General features: G+C 41.2%; 3 protein-coding genes across 3 annotated transcripts; all 3 read left to right on the top strand.

The window, feature by feature from the left end:
- Nucleotides 1–578: 578 nt before the first annotated feature.
- Nucleotides 579–3,965, top strand: LOC308139711 (choline-phosphate cytidylyltransferase B-like; the record flags this gene model as incomplete). Its single annotated transcript, XM_080509213.1, has 8 exons — nucleotides 579–659; nucleotides 1,825–1,924; nucleotides 2,213–2,329; nucleotides 2,424–2,575; nucleotides 2,687–2,765; nucleotides 2,871–3,013; nucleotides 3,132–3,320; nucleotides 3,735–3,965. The coding sequence occupies 8 exons, from the start codon at nucleotides 579–581 to the stop codon at nucleotides 3,963–3,965; spliced, it is 1,092 nt and encodes a 363-aa protein (XP_080365339.1).
- A 1,639-nt stretch (nucleotides 3,966–5,604) lies between these two features.
- LOC308139710 (palmitoyltransferase ZDHHC20-B-like) lies at nucleotides 5,605–15,940 on the top strand (the record flags this gene model as incomplete). Its single annotated transcript, XM_080509212.1, has 13 exons — nucleotides 5,605–5,722; nucleotides 7,050–7,076; nucleotides 7,185–7,279; nucleotides 7,418–7,538; nucleotides 8,753–8,822; nucleotides 9,416–9,448; nucleotides 9,635–9,755; nucleotides 10,307–10,439; nucleotides 10,524–10,650; nucleotides 10,771–10,857; nucleotides 10,951–11,030; nucleotides 11,130–11,188; nucleotides 11,281–15,940. 12 exons carry the CDS (start codon nucleotides 5,605–5,607, stop codon nucleotides 11,171–11,173), a joined length of 1,056 nt encoding a protein of 351 aa, XP_080365338.1. The 3' UTR covers nucleotides 11,174–11,188; nucleotides 11,281–15,940.
- A 1,018-nt stretch (nucleotides 15,941–16,958) lies between these two features.
- On the top strand, nucleotides 16,959–19,786 carry LOC308139712 (organic solute transporter subunit alpha-like; the record flags this gene model as incomplete). The annotated part of the gene is made up of 8 exons (XM_080509214.1): nucleotides 16,959–17,034; nucleotides 17,410–17,561; nucleotides 17,708–17,781; nucleotides 18,409–18,567; nucleotides 18,727–18,838; nucleotides 18,929–19,075; nucleotides 19,437–19,542; nucleotides 19,626–19,786. 8 exons carry the CDS (start codon nucleotides 16,959–16,961, stop codon nucleotides 19,784–19,786), a joined length of 987 nt encoding a protein of 328 aa, XP_080365340.1.
- Between the last annotated feature and the right edge of the window lie 7,577 nt (nucleotides 19,787–27,363).

Genomic DNA, 27,363 nt, shown 5'->3' with positions numbered 1-27,363 from the left:
CTGTGTATTTCTTTAATATATTGAATTAGGGGTTATTATTGTAAATAAGCGGTAAGGTGCAGACAGAGTCGGTAACTGAATGCTCAAGTCGGCACAAGAGGAGCTTATTGATTATAAGATGTAGCCAAACACTAATATGGCGAACTTGGGACATTTTTAACATACGTTTGGATTGTTGGTCTGTGTTTGGTTCCAAAGGCCTTCAAAGTGTAAACTGCCAAAATTCACTCTGCATTCAGTGTTATACTGGCTCACGGTCAAGAAAGTATACGTTTGTAAATATTTAACATAAATAACTGTGAAACATGTAGTCTCTATGGAGTAACACACACAAAAGGAAAAGTCTCTTCTTGCTCAGTTATTGATTATAAACATGGTCCGTACTTTTCTGAAACGCCTTTTCCAGAGTGGCTTGAACTTTGCTCGCTACGGTCCGCCGTCATCAGGGCTGGCCGGTGGAATGTACACTTAAAAAGACACAGTGTCAAAGTCGTCCCTGTGTGTTACAGTAAGGCCAGGCCAGGGAAGCAGTAGGTGTGCGCGGTGTCTGAAGGGGGCAAAAAACAAAACCTTCCAGGATGGCTGGAAAGAGACGAGGCCGCGGCAACAACACCCAACAACAACAAACCCCACGTAACCAGAGAGGAGGCCGGGGCAGGGTAAGTCAGCGTCCAGTGGTGTGAAACATGTCGACGACAACAGACAATTACAAGAAAAATCTCTTCAGGGAGATCCTGGTTTTTGATATTTTTCTTGTATGGAGATAATAGAACTAAACGCACAAAAGTGAAAAGGTGTTATTGTGTATCTGGCATTCAACCATACGAGCAATAATAATAATAATAGATAATTGACCTGGGGAATTGTACTTAATAACTTACTCTGAACAAGTAGAGATGACTCAGTTATGCCAAAAAACTACAGTGTAAAGTTTCTATTAATGTGACAGGGCATGGTAGCATGAGCCATTCCTAATTCACTAAAACTAACTATGATCAGTTGTTTTTATTGTTGGGGAAGACTTAGCTTCCATTATTAACATGATCCCCAATGTTAATGTTTGTATTGTTGAAATTAGCCCGCTTGTGTGTCTCGTGCTTTACTCAAGTTTCCTTCTCGTGAAAAAGATCACAAAACAAGACATATAATCAGTAATATCCAATTTCTTAAAGTTAAAAATCTTACAGTTTTACACAACTGAAGAAGCAAGAGACCCTTTAAGCGTGAGTTCAAAGTATATCTTACATCACAGCAGATAAAGGTGCATCCATGTATCTGCATACAACACAAAGTCCAGAAGCTATTTGGGTCCTCGAGATGACACCATGCTGAGATCTTTCAGGAACTGCCTTCGAGATATTGTCACAAATTGTTTTGTTTCACAAATATTGAAACTGTGTGTTGCAAAGTTCTGACATTGAGAACAACCAGCTTCTTGTGTGACATTGCATTGGCAATACTGCAGTATCAGGGACTTTATGTTGTCCTGCTGTGTGCTTTTATCAAAAGCAGCATGACTGCAAGTGACACTCTCTTTTTCCCACGCCACACACACCCACACACACACACACACACACACACACACACACACACACACACACACACACACACACACACACACACACACACACACACACACACACACACACACACACACACACACACACACACACACACACACACAGGAAATGTAAGTATTCAAATGTTCATCAATATATCATGGCTCAAAGTTCAATGTTTAAAGATAGAAACTCAACTAATTAGATGCAGCGTTTGTTCAAACTCTATATCCTCTTTCTCACTCGATCTTGTTTCTGTGTTCAGGCTCTGCGGGAGCCGGCAGCTTTCGCCAAGCCTACAGATTGTGAGGCGGACGTCCCCCATGAAAAACTGACCCTTGCTCAAGCAAAAAGAGGCACACCAGGTTATCATTCTTATTATGTCTTTTTCTATTTTAGGCCTGCAACTGAGAGCATTTGATAAGGAGGCAATGTTAACTCTTAATGTGTCAGTGATGTCCCATTATGCAATACATAGTACTTTAGTTATTTGTACTGGTCATTTACCCAAAAGAATATTTGACTTTATGCTATTTTCTTATTAAATGTGACACATCACGAGTTACTAAGACAATAAGTTCATAAAGATATTCATTAGGTTGAGTTTTGGGGGGCTAAAGATATTTTCCTCTCATGCCGCTTATATCTTGCAGCTCACCGCCCGGTGCGAGTCTACGCTGATGGAATCTTTGACCTTTTCCATTCGGGCCACGCTCGAGCTCTGATGCAGGCAAAAAACGTTTTCCCCAACACTCACCTGATAGTGGGAGGTAAAATACCAATTCTCGGCAAAATCTTTCATTCTAACTTTGTTGACTTCTTACACACGGTTTTTCACGTTTGTGTCATTGTGTGTCTTTTCAGTGTGCAGCGATGAGCTCACCCACAAATTCAAAGGCTACACGGTGATGACAGAGGACGAACGCTACGACGCCCTCAGGCACTGTCGTTACGTTGACGAGGTGGTGCGGGACGCTCCCTGGACCCTCACCACAGAGTTCCTCAAGATGCACAAGGTCAGAGGTCGTGCAGTAACGGGACACCCGACGTCTCACACTGTCATTGAGAAACAACAACAGAGATAAGCATTTAGAGTGAGTCTGAACGCTTCCACGTGTATCTGATAGATTGACTTCGTGGCGCATGATGACATCCCGTACACGTCTGCAGGGTCAGAGGACGTTTACAAGCACATCAAGGAAGCAGGTAAAGATAAATAAATAAATAAATATATATATATATATATATATATATATGAATGTTCTTGTCTTAATGAAACTTGAGACTAAATGACTTGTGTGTTCTTGTCAGGAATGTTTGTGGCGACTCAGAGGACGGAAGGCATCTCCACATCTGATCTGATCACTCGCATCGTTCGAGATTATGACATCTACGTTCGCCGAAACCTCCAACGAGGCTACACTGCTCAGGAACTAAACGTTGGCTTTATTAAAGTGAGAAGATTTCTATTTGTTTTCACCATAAAGAAAGTCTTTTGAATGAACCCAGAGCTCTGTCTAAATGTCAAAGCAATCAGCAGAATGCATTTTGCCGCTTTGACTTTCTCCACAGGAGAAAACGTACCGACTCCAGAACCAGGTGGACAAAATGAAGGAAACAGTCCGCACAGTGGAGGAAAAATCCAAACACTTGGTTCATAGAGTGGAGGAGAAGAGCCAGGACCTCATCCATAAATGGGAAGAGAAGTCAAGGGAGTTCATCAGCAATTTCCTGGAGCTTTTTGGACCAGATGGCGCCTGGGCAAGTATACTTTAATATCCAACACCAGGATATGGTGTCTAATTCAATGTATCTAATCTGACATCTGTTGTTCTCAGCTAAATCAAGTCTTTATTGGTTAAAACTTTATTTGGTTACCTAAGGCATTTAAATATACACTTCACTCAACCTTACTGAGAAACTTCTGTCACTCAATTCACACAAAACATCTATATATTAGATATAAAAATTTTTTTCCACATTTGTTGATTTTGCAATCACTTTGTTCAAGTGATAAATAACGCACATTATTATTACAGGTAACCAGTATTACAGTTATTATCCAGTTTAGTTATATCAGTTGGGAAGTTTGTGTGTTGACCATCAAACAATATGAGCCAAACATAACAGTAATACATCTCAGAAAAACCCTGCCTGTTTTCTGTCCATGTATAGCACGCGATTCAGGAGAGGAGTGGCCGGATGCTCCAGGCCCTCTCACCCTACTCTTCACCCCGAGCCTCCCCCAGCAGCAGTCCCACCAGAAGACGCTCAGTCTCTCCTGACTCCTTCCCCTCTTCTGCTTCTGCCTCCCCACCGTCCTCTCCATCCTCACCCTCCTCACGCAAAAGGGGGAAAAGGTCCTCGATCAAAGCTGAATCGGCATACAGTAGACATGTACAATGAGCTCATCATGCTTTGGCTGTTTTTTTCCTTCACTGACAGTCATTGATCTGGTATATAATAATCACAAATTATCTCTCAGTTAGAAAAACAAACAAACATGTTAATTTATTATTAGCCTAGTCACGCACAGGTGAAATATTGTAATATAAATAATGTGTCTTCAACAAAAATAAATATATAACATTAAAATCGACTTTGAATGTGTTTTCTGTCTGTTGTGCATCGATTTAACTTGTCTCTACCCTACATAATAATCCAATCACTCTAACAGTCAACTATACTTCAGGCCTAAATTAATAATGATTTCCAATGGAGTCCTCGAGTCAACACAGCTGACAGTAATTAGTGGCTCGTTATCAAGCTTTCTGCAGAGCCTCATCATGAGAACGCAGGTGTGTTTGAGCAGAGAAACATCTAAAACTTGCAGGGCTGCGGCTCTCGAGGACCAGGGTTCCCTACCCCTGTTCTACAGTATATGTACATTTGTTGTTTGTTTGTTTGTTTTTACTGTTATAGTAATTTCACAATGTTTATAAAACAATTGTGTCAATGTATAGCATAACTCACTCCAGTTAATAAAAGAAAAGAAAAGAAAAAGAAAAGAAAAATAAAAAATAAAATAAAATAAAATAAAAAAAACTTTATAATAAAGTTTAATGTGCCATACTGAAAACGAGGCTGGTTGTGAACCTTTTCTGCCCTCAGCTGGACACAAATGATACATTCTTGCATCTTCAAAACTTAACTCTTATTTGATTCTATTCGCGTTATCTTACCAAATCTTCATACTTTTCATAAATTTAGCTTTTTGGACACTTGAAAAAATACAGATCATCTGCAGAAAGAAAATCCAGTCTTGCTGTGTCGAACAAATATGTAAGAAAAGTCCCAATTAAGCTGAAATGGAGATAGAATCCCACCCCCCACCCCAATTAATTAAACACCCACCTTGGCTTGCTCATTAAAAAGTAATAAAAAAAAACTATTCTACATGCTCACGTTTTCCTCCCCGAAGTCGCTTTAATCACTCACAGAGGGGACAATAAACGAGTGATTTAAACTGCCACCGATTCGTTTAAATTGGTGTCCATCAAAATAACAGCCAATCAGAAGCAGAGCACTGCTAAGTAAACCCGCCTCTGTCCCCAAAACTGTTTACGGGAATATGGAGGAGGGGCGGGGCGGAATGTGTAAATACTGTATATTGAAAACATCTGTTTGATATATTCTGGCGGTACGAGCCAGCCCGTTAAACAAACACTCTTTAGCAAACAATCTCATAAACTGACAACTTCTAGTGTTTCCGGTCCACTTTACAGAATCACGAGGGAAAATGTTCACGTAGGCAAAGATGACGTGACTCAAGATAGTGCTCGTCTGAATGACATTAGTTTCGTGACTTAAAAACAAATATCAAGGCGCTGCTTCAAGTTCTCATTGTGTTCAACTCTAACGACAATACAACCCGAACTGAATCCAACATAGCAGAACAAAACACGAACAAAAACTACTGAACAACAAGCGTGACAAATGTAGTTTGTCGTCGTGAATCATCTTGATCTTCGTATATCTTCGGCGTCGCTCGTATAAAAGAGCTGTTATGACGTCATGTTCGGCTAATGCCCTGCACGGATTAAAGATGGCGCCCTCTCATGCGCTGAAGTGCTGTAAACGGGTTATAAACTGGGTACCTGCCGTCTTTATTAATCTGGTGGTCGGCTGGTCTTATTACGCCTATGTGGTGGAGCTATGTGTGTGTAAGTACTCTCACTTTTTATGGATATTCAGCTGTCGCGGGGTTTGATCGACACTCGCCTTGACAGTTGCGGTAGTGCCAACTTTGACAGGCTGCTTGAAGTGAGACTTCAGGTCAGACTGCAGACATCAGCAGTCCACTTATTATATTTCTCCGCGATAAATCGCTTGCATCAACGCGTCTTATTACTACAACATGCACATACCTCTCATTGACAAACTTTTCCTATTTAGGTTCTCAGAAAATTCTGTCATCAACTTAACTTTTGTGTTGTTATTCATCCACTAACATGGAAACGCCGTTTAACTCTTACAAATAAAACACACCAGGCTTGTTTAACTTTGTCATGTTGTTTTCATCTGTTAATGTCCTGTATTGGAAAGTGTTAGGCAATAAGAAGTTCTGCTTTATTTCCATTTGGCCTAAGAATAAGTGAAATGTCAGAATTATTTTTATTTGTATTTGTATTTATGTTATCGTCATGCTTCTGAGTTGTGCAAACTTAATCACTTTTATATAGTTTTATTTCTCATGTAACCAAAGATCACCAACATCACTTGTAGGAAGACAGAAATAATTCTGTATCTAAATCCATATCAATATATTTGTCAATTCATGAATTAATGCGGATCCCTGTTACTGTTTTTGTTGTTGTTGTTGTTGCTCTCAAAGAAAATAAATGTCTAATTAATGGGCTAAATTATCATCGAGATAAGGAACAAAAAGCAGCAATTACAATACTGAACACTCTAAATGTGTATTTATTTTCACACACCACATGAGATGATTTTTTTTTTCTAAGTATAGGTTTTATTCTGTTATTTGCAATAGTATTGTGAAGCACATTCACTTTATATTTATTACTATTATCTCTAAATCAACCTTGATCATTATATGTGAATTTAAAATGTAAAAAAACTGTGTCAGTGTCATTTTAGACCAGCTTGTTAAAGTATGAGTATTTATCGTATTATTTATTGATAAGTTACGAGTGCCGGGACATGCATTGCCCCCACTCTCAGTGACCTTTTGTACAGTTTGTGTCAGGCCTGAGCTGATGACAACAATATGTAGTCGTACTGTAGTTATGTCTGTGGCTCAGCTGCTGTGGTCGGGACCGGGACATCCCTGCTGCCTGAACAAAGCTCTCTGTCAATAGTGGATCTCCGCTGGCCGTGCCAGGCTGCTGCCACATGGTGCGAGAGAGCGTGTGTGTGTGTGTGTGTGTGTGTGTGTGAGTGTGTGTGTGTGTGTGTGTGCGTGAAGAGAGGATGTGTACTTGCCATTCACGACTGTTTTCTAATATATTTTCCCTCTGCCTCATGCAGATACAATCAGAAATGATGCAGAACGAAGTAAGTGGTGCCACAAAACACACAGTTCCTCTCTCCCATTTCCGTTCCTGTGAAAAGTATTATTTTACATTATATGTTAGATGTTCTTTCCTCTCTTCTTTTCAACAGTTTGCTATTTGATCCTCTTTCACATTGCCCTCTTCATGTTTATATGGGCATACTGGAAAACCATCTGGTCGACACCAGCCAGCCCCTCGAAAGCAGTAAGTTTGTTTTAGTGCACGTCCTGTTTTATCTTTATTGGTTGACTTAAAAAAAAAAAAAAAAACAAGTTCCATATGGGTGTAGATGCTGGTTGTCGTGAGCCCTTAAATGACTTTGGCCTCATGTCTCCCCGGCAGTTTGTTCTGCCCAGAGCAGAAAAGGAACTGTATGAGCAAGAGGATCGAGCCGAGGTACAGCAAGAGATTCTCAAGAAAGTAGCGAAGAATTTACCCATTTACACGCGCACAGCTGGAGGAGGTGAGTCTTTCATCACGGCAGCATGAAGCCCCCCCCCCCTTTTTTTTCCTTTCGAGAATTGTGAATCAGGGGCATAAATGACATTTTAAAACATTTTTCATACATTATCAAAAGTTCAAATGTTATTCAACCATTTTTAACCAAACCTGAAGATGTTGACAATTTGAGATACAATATTATGATGCTTTCTTGCACAAAATGCAGTGAAATGTCGAAAATGGATTCTTCCATATTTTCACAAATTCCCTCAGTTCTGGTTTGATGCTCATGATACTCCACTGGTATTGAGGTCGCTGACGACCGCAGCTGCATCACCGACCTTCAACTCGGGTGTCAACGTTGTGTGTTGTCCTCCATTAATTTCTTATAATCTTTTTTTTTTTTTTTTTTTTTACCCAATAATTATTTTCAGTGTACATTGCTTATAATTACAACTGAACCTTTCAATTCCTACTGTACTTTTCACTGGATATTTACAATTTGAATGGCTTCACAGGGACAAGCGTGCAAAGAAATGCGACTGATGCAGAACAGAGAAAGAAGCAGCACTGTGTAATCAGAGAAATATTCATTCAGTCCTAATCTTTCACATGGCCACTCTGAAGATGTTGCTTTATGATGAAGACAATCGAGAACAGAAAATGATAAATATGGACACCAAAATGATTCCTCGCTTGTTTTGTAAGAAACTGGCATGAGATTGCACAAATGTGTTGCTGCATGGTCTTCCCCTTTTGGCCAGAGGTGCAAATGATGGTTATCGCAAAGCTGCCGTTTCCCCTGCTAATGAATATCACACTCGTCTAACGTGTGTTTACGGAAAAGGGCGCGTGAGGAGTGTTAATTGGCCTCAGGTGCTTGTCTTTTCCTCTGCGGACTGCAGCGAGTTCATCCACTAATCAACAGCTCCCATGTCACCCACTGAAACATCTGGAGGATGAAGTGTTTCGAGATTAAAACACAGAAATACCATAAAGCTATAAGACTATAAAGCAGAAGAGACCTTGGTCTTTTCTTCAACCGAACTGTCCTTTTTGCTTCAATTGTTTCAAAATGTTAGTCTTAGGTTCCTCTTTACTCTCCCAAGCCGCTCCTGAATTAACCTTGCACAAAAGGCTTGAAAATGCCTTGAGTTTGCATTTAATTCACGTTTCAGCTCCTTCTCAAACAATGAATGCGGTACTTTCCGCCTCACGTTGTGTTTCTCCTCACAGCCGTCCGATACTGTGACATCTGCCAGGTAATCAAGCCTGACCGCTGCCATCACTGCTCAACATGTGAGATGTAAGTGAGCACGTTGTTTATTTATATACTTTAAAAACCATTTGTGATTTATTTCTTCCCAAACTTACACCCAAAGTTATTTTCTGGCTGCCATCAAAACATGAATGTGTTGCTATAATAGTGAAAAGACACTTTATAGTTTCTGTAAATGGTCAGCTTGAATGAACTTCTTTAGGTTTAAATAATGTAATAATGATGTAGTCAGGTATTTGTACCGAAGTGCCAACTTTTTTTGTGGCTTAACTCCCTCCACTTAAACACAAATATCTGTACTTTGTACTTCTTACATTCTAGAAGCTTTTCCAAAGTCCAGTTAGTTTATCTGTTGCTTTAATTACTATCCGACTGAAAATGTGATAAAAGTTGAATTACAATCTGTCTCATTAATAATAATGACAATATTTAAGTAAGTGCTTTTGCCCCCACCTGCTGTTTTTCTTTTTTTTCCAATTGCTGAGCCTTGTGTCTAATATAATGTTCAGGACCGTGTTGCCAGCCCCTATGGGCTCAGTAAAATCTTTGTTTATTAAATTTAGATGACGTGATAGTAACATAAAAGGTTTTTTTCTGCTTTCCTTTCTCATAAATCGAAGGTGTGTGCTGAAAATGGACCATCACTGTCCCTGGTAGGACCTTTTATTTTTTTCAACGTTTTACCTTTCATTTAAAAAAAATTTTCAGTTTCGTTACATTTTCTATCCTGTGGTTTTCATTGTTTAAAAATAAGCAAGGGGAAAAAAATTGTCTGATAAATCGATCAGATTGATTTAATGACTGTCTTGCTTTACTTTCTGTTCCCTGTTTTGTTCCAGGGTGAATAACTGCGTCGGGTTTTCAAACTACAAGTTCTTTGTGCTGTTTTTGGCCTACGCGTCGCTCTACTGTTTAGTCATTTGTGCAACAGTTGTCCAGTATTTCATCAAGTTCTGGACCGTAAGTGAACAAACCTCCTCTCAACGTTAACATCTTATTTCTGTGTGTTTAAGTTGTTGCATTTAGTATAAATTTAATTGCCAGATTCACAACCACGGTGGTCAAAGAACTAGCAACATGCTTCTTATTGACAAGATAGATTTTTAAATTCTGAGTGAAGTTGAAATGCTGATATTCATATATTGATACATGCTATGTGTGATATTGACCGACTGCTTTTTTCCAAACTTGTCACTGTGGCGTGAGTGCGTCATGTGACGGCTTATCAAGGGATCCTCCTCAGTGCTTACTTTACACGAGACAATGGTCTCTAGCACATAGTGCAGCAGTGAGTTGGCATATATTTTATTGCAAAATACACTTAAGACAGCAATAAGAGAGGCATCGTGCAATTTTGCAATATGCATCAGACTGAGACAACAGAGCCGACAATAAAAATCGATTTACCTTTTGAGAAGAAATGCTATATATATTTTTTTTTCTTTTTTTTTTAACAGACCGAGGCTGCTACTAATGCTTTTTTTTTTTCATCTTTCTCTTGTTCCATGAAGAAACAGGAACCAAACTCGCACGCCAAATTCCACATCTTGTTCCTGTTTTTTGTGGCGGCCCTGTTCTTTATCAGTATCGTGTCGCTTCTCAGCTACCACCTGTGGCTTGTGGGAAAGAACAGGACCACGATTGGTAAAAAAAAAAAGCTGCCTCTTAACTTCTCCGTGCGCAGAGAAGCAAAAAAAACCTCCACTCACCGGCTAAATTCTTTTTCAGAGGCGTTTCGGGCCCCAGTCTTCGCAAACGGGCCCGACAAAAACGGCTTTTCTCTGGGCTTCAGCCGAAATGTGGCCGAGGTGTTCGGGGACCAGGCCAAGTACTGGTTTCTCCCCGTTTTCTCAGCGTGAGTCTCCTGCAGGTTTTTAGCCGCTTCAACAATCGCAGCCCGACGAGCTCTCCTATTAGGATAGAAAACATCAAAAACATTTAACCTGCGCTCGTTTTGCTGTCTTTGCTTTTCCAGTCAGGGAGACGGACACTCCTTTGTCACCCGATTGGTGCACATAGATCCCGAACAAGCAAACAGCGTGCTCCAACAAAATGGCAAAAGGTTGTTAAATATTTATCTTTTTTTTTTTTTTACCCCCCCCCCCGCAGCATTCTGTCGGCTGTGTGTTGATCTCTGCTGCAACTCTTTTCACAGCCCTGCTGATGGAGAGGTCAACTCCTGTGTGATTTCTAACAATGTCCAACACACAGAGGAGCTCAGCAAAGAAAAAACTGGTGCGTTGTGGATTTTTCTTGCACCTTTGTGTGTTTAAAAAAATATTGTAATTTAATTTCTGATCCCCAGTTGTTCATAAACGTGTCGTGTCCTTTCAGATGGAGAGCATACCGTCTCTGTATCGATGGAGAGTGAGCCATAGGTGGGAGGGGGGGAGGTGAGAGAACATGTTTATGACCTTCACCTGCTTTTTTTTTTTTTTTTCCTCCCCCACTCTCGTGTTCATTTGTGCTTTGTTTGTTGTGGCAGGTTGCAGAAACGCCTGCAGACAAAGTATGATGCCTTACTCCACCATCACAGGAGCCGTCCTTCACTTTCAATTTACATTTCAGGAGAGCCTCAAACCAACTGTTGTTGTGCGCGTTTGTATTTACACGTGGCGCACTCTTCCTCTGGTTTGCGCCACGTCCACACTGATGTCACGTTGACAGAGACTGTACAGCGAGCAGGTAGAGCGCACCAGGCTGATGCTGAGGGGATCTTTTTTTTTTTGTTTTTTTCGCCAAAGACCCTCAAACGTTTACTTTTGCTCCTGTAGTGCAGCAGCTTAACCCAAATATTCAAAAGAATTGTGCATTTCGTGATACAAGCACCAAATTTGGCACAAATGTACATTAACATGTTGCAAACATTTTCAGATATTGGGCCACTTGAAATTCTGTCTTTATGTCGGCCATATTGGATTTCAAAATAGCCACTCTTATCTCTGGACATAATGCAATCCAATGGTACCAATTTCAACTTAATATTAGCTATCATAGTCTGTTATATAATATAATATAAATTTAAATCGACAAAAGTGTATAAGTGAAAACATAATTTTATTTGGAAATCATCTATATTGGATTCAACACAATACTTTGAAAAGAACTTCTTAGTTATGTAAATATAACATATAATACTGACATGCTACATGGTCTAGTATCTGAGCCTAGGTGTATACTGACATTCTACAATGGTCTGGTATTTGAGGCTAGATAAACAATGTGTACATAATGTGTACATAAACAATATCATGTTAACAAGTTCAGCATTGTCAGTACATGTATGTTTTGACTCATCGTTCTGTACAGTCCCCTTCACACTCACACAGAGCTGTGCACTGAAGGGCAGCCTTTTTGCACTTGCAGCGCCTCACACACCCTTTCTTGCACTTGCATGAAACCAGCTCAATGCAGCTGTGAGCTGCCTCAGGTAGCCTGGTCCAGTAAGGTGTGTACTGTCCTTCTCTAGTCCTTGACCAACCCCAGTTGGTTGGGGGAGGGAGCTCTGGTGCTGGCAGCAGTATCTGACCCCACACATGTCCACCTTGATATACTGCCCTCTTGACGTGTTCCTCTAGAGCTGCCTTTGTTGGAGGGATGAGCTGCACATTGTTCTTCCTTGTGAAGAGTTTCCTCCTGGCCTTGTCAATGTCTGTGCATTTGCTGGTTCGATCATACAACAGGATCACGAACCTCTCGATGATGCGCACGGCGAACAATCTGTGCAGCTTTGGCAAGATGAACTGCATCAGTATCACTGTCCAGCTCACAGGCCTTGGCTAGAGCAGCACCGACATCTTCTTCAAATGCCATCAGGATGTCTCTCCCCTTGGTGTGTGCCCGCATGTCAGGAAACTGAGCCAACAGTCTCTGTTTCAGTCGTGTGGAATGGACTCTCGTGTCGAGCTGGACTCCTAGCTGTTCCATTCTGGACTGATAGAGCTGGACAAGGTCAGCCAATCTGAATACTGCTGCCGTCTCCTCATCTTGTCTGGTTTCTTCAATGTAGAGGACGAGTTCAGCGAAGACTACTGCTGACATTGATCGCTCTTGGCTTGTGTCCTGTGATCCTGTTGACTGGGCCTTTCTTGTGCGATTGTAAAGTCCTATCAAGCAGCGTGGGTGATACTGGGCATCCAACGCTATCATGTCCCCACCACTGAGACGGCCCAGCAGTTCTGTATCACCAAGAAGGGTTGCACAGGCACGCACCCGTCTGTCCATTTGGAATGTTGCAGCTTTCCGAAGACTGTCAGCCCCAGCAGGTTGTTCACAGAAGAAACAAGTTCCTGGGACCTTCTTCTCTGTACTCGGTGAGCGTGAATATAATCTGGTGCGTTTGCATACAGCTTGTTTCCCATCACTCGCACCTTCTTTCTTGAGCGCTCTCTTTTGTGCTCTCTGCAGTTTGGTGTTGTTGTACTGGAGCCTGCATGTCTGATGATATTTTGCCCCATGTGCAACCATCGCATCTTCAATGCCATGACCATCATCCAGTCTTTCCAGGTGAAATGATCCTGGAAGCTCTCCAAGTTCACTGAATTTGACCAAGTTCTCTGCCAGTGAACTGTACCCACACCCAGTGTCTTTTCTCTTTGATTGGTCAGTGCCTCCGTCTTGTCCTCTTGACATATAAGGCATAACTTCCAGTCAGTTGTGGTGAGGTGCTGTGATGTTGTTGGTGAAGTTCGCTCAACATCAGCTAGTCTGAAGCTCTTGAACATTGTGGAACTGCAACGATACAATGATACAATGTCATACATTTAGATATCAGAATCAAGTCAATAGCTGCATTATGTCCAGAGATAACAGCAAATGTAGATTTCAAGTGGCGGCCATTTTGAAATCCAATATGGTGGCAAATACCCAACAATACCAAGTGGCAATTGGTACCATTGGATTCCTTGCCCCCAAAAACATACATTAGATACCAAAATCAAGTCAATAGCTGCATTATGGCCAGAGATAATAGCAAATGCAGATTTCAAGTGGCGGCTATTTTGAAATCCAATATGGCCGACATAAAGAGAGAATTTCAAGTGGCCCAATATCTGAAAATGTTTGCAACATGTCAATGTACATCTGTGCCAAATTTGGTGCTTGTATCACAAAATGCACAATAGGTTTGCTATGCTGCCTAACTACTGGGATTTCTCCGCAAGCCAGTTTTTTTAACCTCGTCTTCATTGTTTGTCAGTACGCAATAACCACTTTACACGTTTAAAGAAATTCAACCTTTATCAGTGTTAATCAAATGTATATTGACTAAACCTGGAACCGAGTTCTGTTTTTGTCGAGCTGAGGAAGTAAGATTTACACGTTAACACAAAAAAAGGTGAGACACTTTCCTTTGCTGTCAGTATGTCTTATCCGCTCTGAACTCCAAGCACAGTGCAATTATGAGGACCAGCAGTCAACTATCACTTGGTCTCAAACTTAGTTTACATGTTTGAATATATGGATGGGAAGTCTTTGTGTTTACACTTTTTATAGTATTTATATCTTTTTGCAGTTTATTCTTTTTTTCTATGTTGAGTACATTTCAGATTTAAGTTTAAAATGTGAGGACCAAATATTTTTTTTTAATTTCCAGTTGTAATGGTTTAATCTCATTCCAAATATACTTTTAAGACACGACTAATCAATGGTCTGTAGAGCTGATGGGTGATCAATGAGACCGCCGCTTTATATTTTTTTTAATTGCACTACAACTATCTACCACTTGCTTTTTGCTGATATACTGTATCATCTTATTTAAATGCTTTGTTTTGTTTGTTATTGTTTTCTCTTCTATACTTCAGATTATTTCTGTTTCTTTCATTTTCTGAAGGCACAATGGATTGGACAGGGACAGTTTGCTAAGTGTTTTCATGCTCCTCAGCCTTTTTTGCCGAATTTATTCAGTCCACATTTTACTGGTGTCATTATAACGTTTATTGAGCTTGAAAGGCAAAGAGCACAAATGAATTGGCGCTTTAAAAAGTTATGGACATTTGTTCCACGGTGTCCTTGAGCCTAAACTGTAAGAGAGAGATAAGGTTGAGTCTATGTCGGTAATGAAAGAGTGTCAATATACTTGTGTTTCTCTGAACCGTTACACCTTGTTTCATAATTTTACATTCCTCTTAGTGGCCATGATGCACGGCACAATAAAGGCTTTGCCTATATGATCACTAGATAATAATTACGTGCAGAGATGTGAATGTGTTCACTGGAGTTAATGACTAACTGGGTTCACTGTCCTGTCACATTCACACAGGAAAGAGTACAAAACTATGGGCTAAGTAAACCTATGGCACATCCATCCATCAATTAGTTTGTTTTTTTAAAAATCAACATTTCAACTAATATTAACTTATATCCAAAACTAGCATTATCAAGTTTGTAGCCTTTGTAGGATATATTTTATTTGCGAAGTCCAATGGAATTATCCCACATTTACCCATTTTTTAATATTTGTACTAAACACATAAACTGATCATAGCATGTTCTGAAAACAATGTTTTTTAAGATATTCTACTTTGAAACATTACGAGAGAGTTCAAGCATTTCTGGGCAGCTTGACATGCTAAGGTAATTAAACCTGTTAAAAAAAACCTTTTATGATGAAATGTGTTCATGCTGGGTGACCTTGATGAGTAACAATAAATAAAATGTAAGAAAATACAAGATGAGAGTCATTTTTTTTAAAACACAAAATGGTATATTCACATTTCCTTCAATTGTTTCATTGTTTTCACTTTAACAGGTGAAAATAAACAAGAGCGATGGGAAAATATTCATTTTAGTTGCCTGATGATTCTGCGTGACAATGTTTGTCATATAACTGTGCTCACTGAGATATTCTCTCAAAAAAGATGAAACCTGACTTGTACTTTCTTAAATATTCATGTTTGAGCTTTATTAAAGAGTTTGGATTGAGTGAGAGCGCTGTAGTTGTCAAGAAATACAATCAATCATGATCGTATTTTCAGTGCTTTTTTTTTCCCCCCAGCAGGAGTTAAATTGTTAACATATGGATCATATACCTGTTGAACAGACACAGTTATTGCAAGGCCAAGAAGATGCTAATCTGACAGCATTTAGCAATGTGGCCTTGATTGTCAGTGACACATTTTTGTACCGAGTACACAACTTGGAATAAATGAAGTGACACCCAAAAGGTTTCTATGATCATTGTACATGATGTCGGCATAACACACAGACCTGGAACAGTACATGGGGACTTCACGCTCCGTTTGGGGGTGAAACTTGTGTGGGTTGTACTGGGAATGAGATTTGACGGTTTGCCAGGAGAAGTTGAATGACCGCAGTGTCGTTCACCGCTGCGTAACTCCTCAACACATAAAGTTCAGCTCCGCATTCCACCCTTTCTTAAGATACTATCGTTAAGCTTCCGCTTGGGATTTATGGGCAATAAATCATACAATAAAGATACTTCCAATACGTGTGTTGCACAAATGACGTATTTGCATTAATTACAATACTTTTTTTTTTTTTTTTAATTTACGAGAACATAGGACATAATGTTATACACTTTAATATATTAGTCTTCCGACTACAAAACCCAGAAAACAATACGGTCATTTTATTAAAAATAAATAAATAAATCTGATGATACCACACACCTGAACCTGTGTATTCATATTTACACTGTGATCAAATCAAAAGAATATGACATTTCTATGTAAATGTATTTGAGAAGGGAGGCATGTATATTTTGGGATGAAAGTGAATATTAATGGTCTACCACATATTTTGCATGACCGAAATGTCTTTATCTCTTTATTTTCACAGTGAAGGAAACAACACACCCTGTCAAAGTTCACCTCAGTTTACACACTCCCCAGGTCTCAGTGTGCTCACGAAATGTCTGACCTTGTTCTTTCTTTCTTTCTTTTTTAATTGCTATGAATAAACGAGAGCTGTTAAGTGTTCTCATAAACTGGTTGTCACTACCTTGCCAGTGATCCGGCCGTCACTTCTTCAGTGACACAAGAAGTGTAAAGTACACTCCTGGCCGAGGCCGCTCCTGGACTCCACACTGCAATGTGAAGGAGGAGAAGCGCTTTCTTTCACTTTCCTGACTCAACCTCTCCTGACTTTTTTTTTTTTTTTAACTGATTTGTTTCTAAACCTGTTCAAGAGGAATATCTGCCTGCCATGGACGAAACCCCGAACAACACCATTGATCCGGCTTGTTTACAAGACCCACCACTGGCGGGTGACATGTTGAAGCGTAAGTGACCCGCATTGCATTACTACATCCTACGTACTGATAACAGTTACTGACTGATCTGTGTGCAGTGGAGGCATCATTAGTACTTTTGAAAATATCTTGGGCGATATCTTGCTTTTATTTGTGACCATGTTTGTTTCTAAAACCCCACTAAATATGATTGAAAATGTGAACGTTCAGGGAGTATTTATTAGTCTGCCAAACATCAGTACAAACACAATACCATTTAATTTGTGTTCGCATCACCTCCACAAAGTCAAATTACTCGTTTGTTTTGAACGTTTTTTTTTGTGTCTGCGCCATCTCAATGTTATAGAATGCTATTCTAAAATCCAAACCTATGTTTCCATTTGTCTCCCCTGCTGTTTGAATTAGATCTCGATGCGTTTGGAATCTGCTTGTACGCCATGCTCACCTTCATGTCCTGCGTCTCCCTGCTGCTGTACCTGGAACAATGCGTCTATATTTATAAAAAAGTCGACTACCCCAAGAAGACGACTATTATTTGGATAAATGGCGCAGCACCTGTAAGTCGGCTGCAAAATTCTGATACCAATGAAACTACGAATCTTATGAGATTAAGTAACAGAATGATGCAACAAGTAAACCCACGTCTTAAAACATTCCGCTGATGTTACTTTCTTGAGCTCAGTATTGAATTTCTCTCTTCCAGGTAATCGCCACCATGTCATGCTTTGGGATGTGGATCCCTCGGGCAGTGATGATCACAGACATGACATCAAACTGGTGCGTTTCCCCCCCCCCCCCAACAACCCTAAGATGAAAAATAGATGGATGTACAGTAGAGCAAGCCGGCCTTTCATATGTTTGTTTATGGAGCCACGTATAAATTGAATAAACGTAAACAACAGAAAAGCAATCAATCATTTGTTTCACAAAACTATGATTAGATATCTTGTTTAACTTCCCTGTTTGACTAAATGATTGCACATGTTTTTTACGATCACGCAATTGGCCACAGCATCTAAAGTCGGCTTGTTAAAATCTTAAACCCTTGTTATGTACAAAGTTCCTTTATTCCACGAGTTCCTCATTGTGCAAACATTTGCTAGTTGAATGTGTTCTCGTGAGGCCTTTTCTGTGTAGAATGTGGATGTTCTTCCTGAGCTTACATGGCTTTTCTCTGGGGACTCCAGTTTTCTTCCAAAGTTCAAAAACGTCTATTGCAAACGAATTAATGGCTCCAAATCACCCTTATGTCCGTGTGTACGTGAAAGAGTAGAGCTCCACACATCATCACACCAGACAAAAGAAAAAAATCATCAAAACCCTTAATGATGCTTCGGTGAGGCAGTTTCTAACCTGTGATCTCCGAATAAGATTTCCATCATGTTTTTCTCTCTCCGTCTGCAGTTATTTTGCAGTCGTGGTGTACAAGGTCTTGGTCCTGCTCATTGAGGAATTGGGGGGCAGCAAAGCTTTTCTGAAGCGCTTCAGTGGCAAAACCTTTCGGATCAACACAGGACCCTGCTGCTGCTGCTGCCCCTGTTTGCCCCGTGTGCCTGTGTCACGGTACATTACCTATACTTTCACGTAAAACTATAAAAGTCGTGTTCTTTACAGAAGTGATCTGTAGATTGAATTGTTCATACTGTTATTCATGATCAATTTATCATCCCCTCTGATAATCATTATTATTTAAACTGTTGCTCGCTCTTTGTCATTATTCAGACGACTGCTGTTCCTACTGAAGCTGGGAGCTCTTCAGTACGCGATCCTAAAAACAGTGCTCTCTGTTCTCTCCGTTGTACTGTGGACAAACGGTTACTTCAGTCTGTCAGATGTGAGTGTTTCAAATGCCTCTCTATCAAATAATCCAGTTAACAGTGCGATTTTAACGTGATTGGTTGTTTTTTTTGCTCGTATTTCACAGCTGGAGATTACCAGCACAGCCATTTGGATTAACCCTTTCGTTGGTGTCCTCACCATCACCTCGCTTTGGCCCGTTGGTATCGTCTTTATGAACACCAACACATTTCTACGCAGCCTCCATATTATACCCAAGTATGCCATGTACCAAGTGAGTCATTTCACCCCTTTTTTTGTTTTCCATCCATCCATCCATCCATCCATCCATCCATCCATCCATCCATCCATCCATCCATCCATCCATCCATCCATCCATCCATCCATCCATCCAGGAACTGGGAGATCACGCAAGCTTCACATTAAAAGCTCCAGAATGAAACTCTGGTAGTGTTAGCCGCTGCTACACCGGGTCATGCAAAATTGCCCCCATCGGTTTCCTATTCAAATTACAAAACCACTTAAGCAGTTACTCAATGTTGTGTTGAAGTGTTCCGTATAAATTGGTGCACTGGATGTATTCTGTATGCTGTGTGCTCTATCTAACTGATTCATGACTGAAATGTTCTCCTCAGCTCATACTTGTGTTGAGTCAGCTGCAGACGTCAATCATTAACATCCTGGCCTTAAACGGAACCATCGCCTGTGCCCCGCCGCTCTCTTCTCAAGCTCGTGGATCCAGTAAGAAACCTCTTTGCTGATACGTAATGTGAACTAATCTACTTGTGGCATTTCCATCTTAATCCTGTGCCTCTGTCCTGCAGTGCTGAGCCAGCAGATGATGATCATGGAGATGTTCACAATCACTCTGATCACCCGGTTTTATTACCGTCGTACATATAATGCGCTTCCTTCTGAGGCACATGACAACGAAGAGAACGAGAAGAGTAACCTGCAGGCAGATCTGGTGGAGCATGATGTCTAGGAAAGAAGTGGGGTCAGTGAAAGTCAACACTGCTCCTTAACAGACAAACACAGTCCTGCGAGTCAGGAGAACTTCAGGGATGAACTTTTTACCTCATTCTATTATACAAGTGTTTAAAAAAAACTGAAATATACTATTCATGCTGAAATCACTTTCATTTATTTTTAATATCTGTCATTTTAGATTGCAAAATAGTCCCTCTGAAGATTGACCCCGTGTGATATGTGCAGGTTGTCTGCAGTAATGGCTAATATGCTTTTATGTCTTTAAAGAGTTTGAGTTGATTAATAGGTGAGAACAAACTGTCACTGTCGGAGAGAAACATACTTTTTTATGTTTATACATTTTTTTGAGACCTAGTCTTTTTTTTTGCTTTGGAGGACAGAAACTGAGCCATAATACAGAACACAAGACATCAAGACATGTGTAACAAATAGTTTGTGACCAAATTAGCATTTCAGGCGTGGGTGGTAGATCTGGGAACTGGTTTTACTTCATTTTTTACACTATTTATTTTGTTGATATGTGTGTGTCTGTGTGTGTGTGTGTACACCAGAAAGACAGCGTTACTTGCAAATGTCTGTTTCCATGTGATCTATACACTGTTGTAGGAAAATAAAGACTAGCACTAGTTAGTTATTATTACATAAATCTACTATAACCATTGGTTTTATGGATACATGGTTGGGTGTTGTTCGTACACTAATTACCTTTGCTAAAGATAACTACACTGATTAATAGGATCTATTTTCGCCCAGGCACCTATTCAAATAAATGGAAAATTAAATCCCAGGCTCTTCATCCTATCTTAATACTTTCTTCACTTTTTCAAACTAAAATCTTCATCTTTTGAATCATATATCTGCATTTTGTTTCCACCAGATCTCCATCGGAGATCCAAACAATATAAAATTATTGATTTCTTAATATTACAAGCAAAGCAATTAATAGCTTTTAATTGGAAGAAACGTTCCACACCTCCAATTAGTGCCTGGATAAACACTATGGCACAATGGATGTTTACGGAGAGAATAACATATTTTAAAAGACAAATTGAAAGTATACGAGGACATTTGGAAAACATTTGGAGTGATGACATTAAACATCTTATAAAAGAGGGGGGGGGGGGGGGGGGGAGATTCATTTAAAGCCCAAAGCCATGCTGAGGTTGAAGGCATGTTTACTATACCATAATATGTATTTGCAGTGTGACACTTCTTCATTATCATGATCATGATCATTATTTAATCTTTTTAATTGTATTCATTTGTCATGACTTTCTTGGTTATTATGTTGTATCTCTACTCTGTATGGCACCAACAAACAATTCATTACTCTGTACTTATGGCAATGACATGTACTGCCTTCATGCTATCTTGTCATAAAAGAGAGAGAACTTGTTTTTGTATGTAGGAGGGGTGGACTGTGTTCACTAAAGAAAAAAGGACAATGTAACACGTACCTGATGCTTTCCTCTGTATGAATGTTAATCATCTTTTTCTGTCATTTATACAATATATACAGCAATTCATTGTTGCCGTACGATGGAGCTGTGGTTAGTGTGCTCGCCTCATGCTGAGAAGGTCTGGGTTCAAATATTCAAATTGAGGTTTACTCTTTGCTACGTTTCTATAAAAGTGTATCTACAGATCCCAAAGTCCGGTTCTTCTATTTGATGTGCTCCAGTCCCTGCAACAAAGGAGCCTAAATCAGACTGTAGATGTGTTGAGCGGATGATTGAATGCAGCCATGCTGCCACTTGCACTGGACAATAAGTAATGCAGAAGTTTCTAAACATAGTTACTTGCTTCATAACGATTCTGAAAATCTACTTGACACTTGTGGACACATTTTAGCAAGACACCTGCAAGACTCTCTTTTAAAAGTTGTCGCTGCATCTTAATACACTCAAAGGCAGATTTGTTCACAGCGTGCTGACCCACTTTCACAGATTTGTTTGTGCCAGATCTATGTGGATGAGACATCAGCTTTACTCTTTTGGAAATACTTTAGGAAGCCGTGACGCATATTATTTTCAAGTCTGCCAGCAGAGGTCGCCCCTGCTTCACGAGAAAGCCTCACTCGTTAACCTGCAAACAAACAACAACAACAAAAAAATACAAAAAAGTCCAGCCACCTGTTTCAGATCATACGCTTTATAAACAAAACTCTTATCTTAAATCAAGGTCACAACACAGATAATACATAAATAAATCTAAATGAATAAATATATAAATGATTAAATGTGCAATATGTGTTCGCATTTGCAGCACACATATTACGCATTTATTTTCTTTCTGTTTGAAGGTAAATACACAGTATGTATTCTAATCTAATAAAATCTATTTTTTTGACATTGCAGAATAATTCACAATGCCTTACTAATAACAATAATAGCTGTGTGTGTGTCATAATTCTGAAAGAGCTGTACTCATAAGAATTAGAGTTATAGTAAATGGAAAAGTATAACCACCAGAACATTATAAATATACAAGTTTTACTATTATAACTATAGTTGTTTTGTTTGGTTTTGTGTTTGTTTTTATATAACTTGCTGATTTTGTTATTCAGAATAAGAGCGAACCAATTCCATTAACAGATCATCAGACTGCACACTGATATGCACAGTAATAATCTAGATATGACGATTACATAAAACCAGATCATTCAGAATTCACAGTTTGGTCCTCTTAATGGAGTGTTTGTCTTTGTTGTTTATGTAAACACAGTCATCAGACGGAGAGGAAGAGAAAGCTGTGTTCAGGGTGGGTTGATGACAGCCCCTGGCTCTGCATTGCTGACGAAAGCTGCTTAGCTCCTCAGTTGCTATGGCAACCAGGGAAGGCAGCCAGACAAAAAAAAATGTGGCAAAGGGGAGGGGCTTTTGAAGGGAGAAATAGAGGAGAAAGGGTTGGATGGGAAAGATAGACAGTGGGAGGGATACAGACGACTGATAAAGAAACGCGCTGAGAGTGGGAGAGCAGAGTCTCTGCACACGGGGGGGAAAAAAGGTCTGAATATAAATGCTCCATCCACTGACTGGATAATTATAGCTGAAGATACAGACGGAGGGGGAAACGCAGAGAAGATGGATGTACAAATGGAGAACACGGACCCCCCGCCTGGTGAATCGCAACCAAGTGGGAAAATCAGAAAAGGATTCAAGCTGTTTGGCAAACGCAAGCCAGGTAACATCTTTTCTATTCGAAGCAAAGGGGATGGAAACAACAAGTCGCCTGTTATCAGGAGCAGGACCATGGATGGATTATCAGACACTCCTGCACCAGATTCGGAGCAGGAGCCAGAAAAGGAAAATGGACAGGAGGTGAGTCAAGGAGAGAGCGAGCAGGCTGAGGAGGAGCCACTAAGCGATGATGGCGTGCTGGCTGCCGCTCCCGCTCGTACCTCCATTTCCTCTGCCAGCTCGGCCAAGTCCCTCAGCTTCCTGTCACTACTGAGAGGCGGCCGAAGAGGCGTGGGTGATCGCAGGGTCCAAACGGTCTCCCAGCCTGCGGCGCGACAACGGCGTGGGCTCAAGGGTCTTTTTGGCAGCGTTAAGTTTCGATCAAAAGACAAAGACGATAGGAAGGAAGCGCCCCCGAGCCCGCTTCTCATGTCATCCCGTGCCAACAGTGTGGAAATCATCAAGGAGGACCTCACCCTCACACCCAAATCCCAGCCTCGCTCTCTGGATAGTCCAGATACAGAGACCTGCGACCCTCTCAAGAGCTTGACAGCTCAAGACAGTGCAGCTACATCCCCATCAAAGACTCCCCCATTAACAACACGCAATGTGAGTAAAACTTCTGAGCATGTAACACCTTTGTCCACGCCTGAACCTCCGCTGGTACCCGGTGATACTAGTCTGAGCTCCTTGCTGGCAGACATCTCCTCTCTCCTGACCTTTGACTCAATAACTGGGGGGGACATCATGGCTGATGTGGAAGCAGAGTGGGGAAAAGCCAGCAGCGCGATCAGCGCTGTGGTGACTGAAGTCCCGCCATCATCTACATCTCTCTTCTCCAAACCCACTACTCCCAAACAGCTGACCTCCACATTTGTCAGCACTGCTGTTCCTGTGAAACCCTCACCTGTAGCCATCGTCAAAGCAGCTTCACCCCAACCCGTCACACCTCTGCCGAAGACGACTTCCACCTCGTCTCCCATTTCGAAGCCGAGCTCCATCATCACAACTTTCACCAAATCTTCCACTTTGACCACTCAGTCTGTCAAGCTGAGTTCAGACTCTACTCCAGCCTCTGAGCTGACCACCAACATCAAAATATCCTCAAGTCCTGCGCCTTCAGCAATCAAACCCTCAAACGTTCCGGCCACATTAACAAGCTTTTCAGCTCCTGTAACTTCCTTCTCATCGGTGACAATTAAACCTGTACAGAGCGCCACTTCAACAATTGCCCCAGCTCTTTTGACTACCCCATCCAATGTAGTCAAGGCTCCCTCAGTCAGCCCAGTTCTCACTGCAACCACAACTAAACTGGCTTCAGAAACTGCAGTACCTCCAAAAATCTATGCTTCCGTAAGTAAACCAAGTTCTGTAGCTACTTCATCCTTTACATTAGAAAAACCTGTACCTGTCACCCACAGCCCTGTCATCTCTGTCGCCCCTACCCAACCTCCACCTGATAAACTGGATTTGGCAAACAGTTTAAACCTGCAAACATCCACCTCTGACAAATCTAGAAGTGTAGCTGGAGGAGATGCTAAAGCAGTGATAGTAACATCAGCCTGTACAATTACAACCAAACCTTCCTCTCCTGCATTGGCTTCTGTCCCTAAGATGACAACACTGAGCTCGTCCGCTACAGTCTCCGGCTCGGTATCTGTAACCATGTCCAAGCCGATACCAACTCCTTCCCCCGTGGATCAAAACAAAACCCCTTCCTCATGTGTCCCAGAGGTTTCCTCTTCATCTGCTATGCCTGTCACTTCTAAAATGCTTCCTGGCCCTGCATCTCTTCCAATATCATCTTCAGCTCCTTTAGATAAGACCCCTCTCACAACTAAACCCACTTCTATGCCATCTTCTTCCGATAAGATCTCCCCCGCTCCCGAACCAATTCCAGCCCCCACCACTCAAGCTGCCATTTCTGCAGCTTCACTGACACCTGCTGCTCTCAGTCAGGTCCCAGTGGCTCAATCTAAATCCCCTGCTGTGTCCACTCCTATCCCCGCCTCTGCATCTAAAGATCGGCCTGCTTCTGCTCAAATACAAATTACTCAACCTAAAACCTCTCCCTCTCCCTGCCCTGCCCAAGTCCCAGTTTCTGTAACTAAAGATCCAATTGCTCCTGTTCAAATGCAAGTTTCTCAGTCCAGCACCCCTCTTCCTCCGATACAGATCCCCGTTTCTGTTCTTAAAGCTCATCCTTTCACTGCTATTACCCCAGTTCTCATAGCTACAGATACTCCTGCTTCGGTTTCTGTGCCAATTTCAGTATCTAAAGACCTCCCTGCTCCTGCTCAGATCCCAGTTTCTCAAGCTAAAGCACCTTCTGCACCTGTCACCATGCCTTGCCCAGTCACTTCTCCTCTTTCTACCCCCGCACCCGTACCGACTACTCCAAACAACACGAGCGCACATGGAGTCCAATCACCTTTGTTCAAAACAGAAGAGCAGCTTAATGAGACGCAAAGAAACCTCCACGGGCCCTCCAAAGAAAAGAAGACTGCACAACAAAGGCCATCGGGGCTCAGTAAAATACCGATTGTTGGAGGAGGTAGAGTGGGGAAGCTGCCTGTACGGGACAGCCAGCATGCTGATGACGAGCCCATCGGGGACCCACCCACTCCTGTGCTTGAGGGAGAGAAGCCCCATTTCAACTCACATGATACAGGGAGCAAAACGAAAAATAGTGCTGTTGAAGCAAAATCGCCCCCATCGAAACACAGCCCAGAGGAGAGTCCGCAACAACCGAAAGTCTCCGCCAGTTCAGGACGCGACTCAAAAATCCCAGTGAAGCACAGTGCGCAGTCTCACACAGCCTCCCAAATTCCTCATTCAAAGGAACCCCCTCGTACCAAGATACCAGTGTCCAAGGTTCCCGTCCGCAGGGTGGGTAACAAACCTGCATCTGCAGGCAGTTCTCAGATAAGAAAATAACTGGACTGAATCACTCTATTCTACAGATTGAGACTCAGACTGCAGCATTTTCCCCTCCAATACTGCAATTTTTAAAATTCACATTTCTATACAGCTATTATTGGCTTGTTTATCTCTCATCTCTTGGCTTCACGACCACGTAAGCAACAGTAACAGAGTCGAGGAGGCTGTCAGCACTCAAGCACAAAACATCTCTGCGGGGGCCAAAGTAACAACCCGGGCCCTCTGGTGCTCAGCTAACTGGATGTGTTCTCAGGAAAGGTTCGGGGCCACACCTGAACGCAGCAGCGTCAGTGACTGAGGATAAGCAAGATGAAAGGCGGCCTGGGAACAGAGTCACTCACACACGGGCAAGTGCCTTTGAAAGGGTGCTTTTCCTACAGACTCTCAGACTTTGTTCAGTCTTTTCTACAGTGATTTTAACTTTTGTTACTCCCACTTTTTGTAGGAATCGTCAAGTCTTTTTGTCTTTCTTTCCAGCAAGTCTCTTTGATGATAACCCGTCCCTTTAAATTTTTTTATTTATGCCAGGAGATAACCCCGCAGGAGCTCTATTAATGTATGAAAAAGAAAATGCAACAACCAAATTTACATTCCACACCTGTCTCTGGATCTATGTAGCAGAAAATGTGCCATTAATTTTTGCACAAAATGTTGAACTGTACAGTGTGTCTGCCTGCTCATATGTAACAATGTCAGCTCTCACTGTGACTTGTGGGAAGGGGCCGTTGTTCCGAGGGCAGAATGGAAATAACTCCTTTCAAAGAAATGGACAGTGGACAGCAGCCATTGAGAATGGCACCGTGGACATTCAAGCATCACAGAGACAGAGGGTGGTGAGATGAGATCTCCAGCTCGTACACTGGCACATCTTTACCCTAGTTATACTCAGAACAGTATCTCTGTGTAGAGACTTATCTATGTTGTTCTGTTTCATATTTAATCAATAAAACAGTATGAGTACTTAGCAAGATAAGATCTGTTGAAGTTGTGCATTACATTTCTTTCGCATATTTACAATTTCCTGGTTCTGTCAATGGGTTGGGAATTCCCATTCTCATGTCATGTCAGAAATAATCAGGATCAAAGCAGAGAGGATGACACACATTTTACATTTTCACTCTATATATTACTACAGCTGAGGCTCAGATTGTCATGCATCATCCACACTCCAAGCTCACTGACCTGAATAGTGAGCACATGAATGTCAGCAGAGGCTAGCCAATCAGCTGCAATGGAAAACGCTTTAACACGCAGACCCTATTATCAGGGAAATGGTTGGAGTATGTGTGTCATTGCTATTCTTAGTGTAAAATGCACCTAATGCATGTGTTGAATATTTCCTCTCAAACTGATTAGATCGTTTGACTGCGGACCAAAATTCAATATCGCTGCCGATAACAGACGTGGCTGGAGCCGATTATAAAAGCCATCTTGATTCTGGGAAATTCTAAAG

Source organism: Blennius ocellaris (assembly GCF_963422515.1).
Source record: "Blennius ocellaris genome assembly, chromosome: 14".
NCBI lineage: Eukaryota > Metazoa > Chordata > Actinopteri > Blenniiformes > Blenniidae > Blennius > Blennius ocellaris.
Note: the sequence above shows the minus strand (reverse complement) of the source record. Positions and strands in the feature narration are given on the sequence as shown.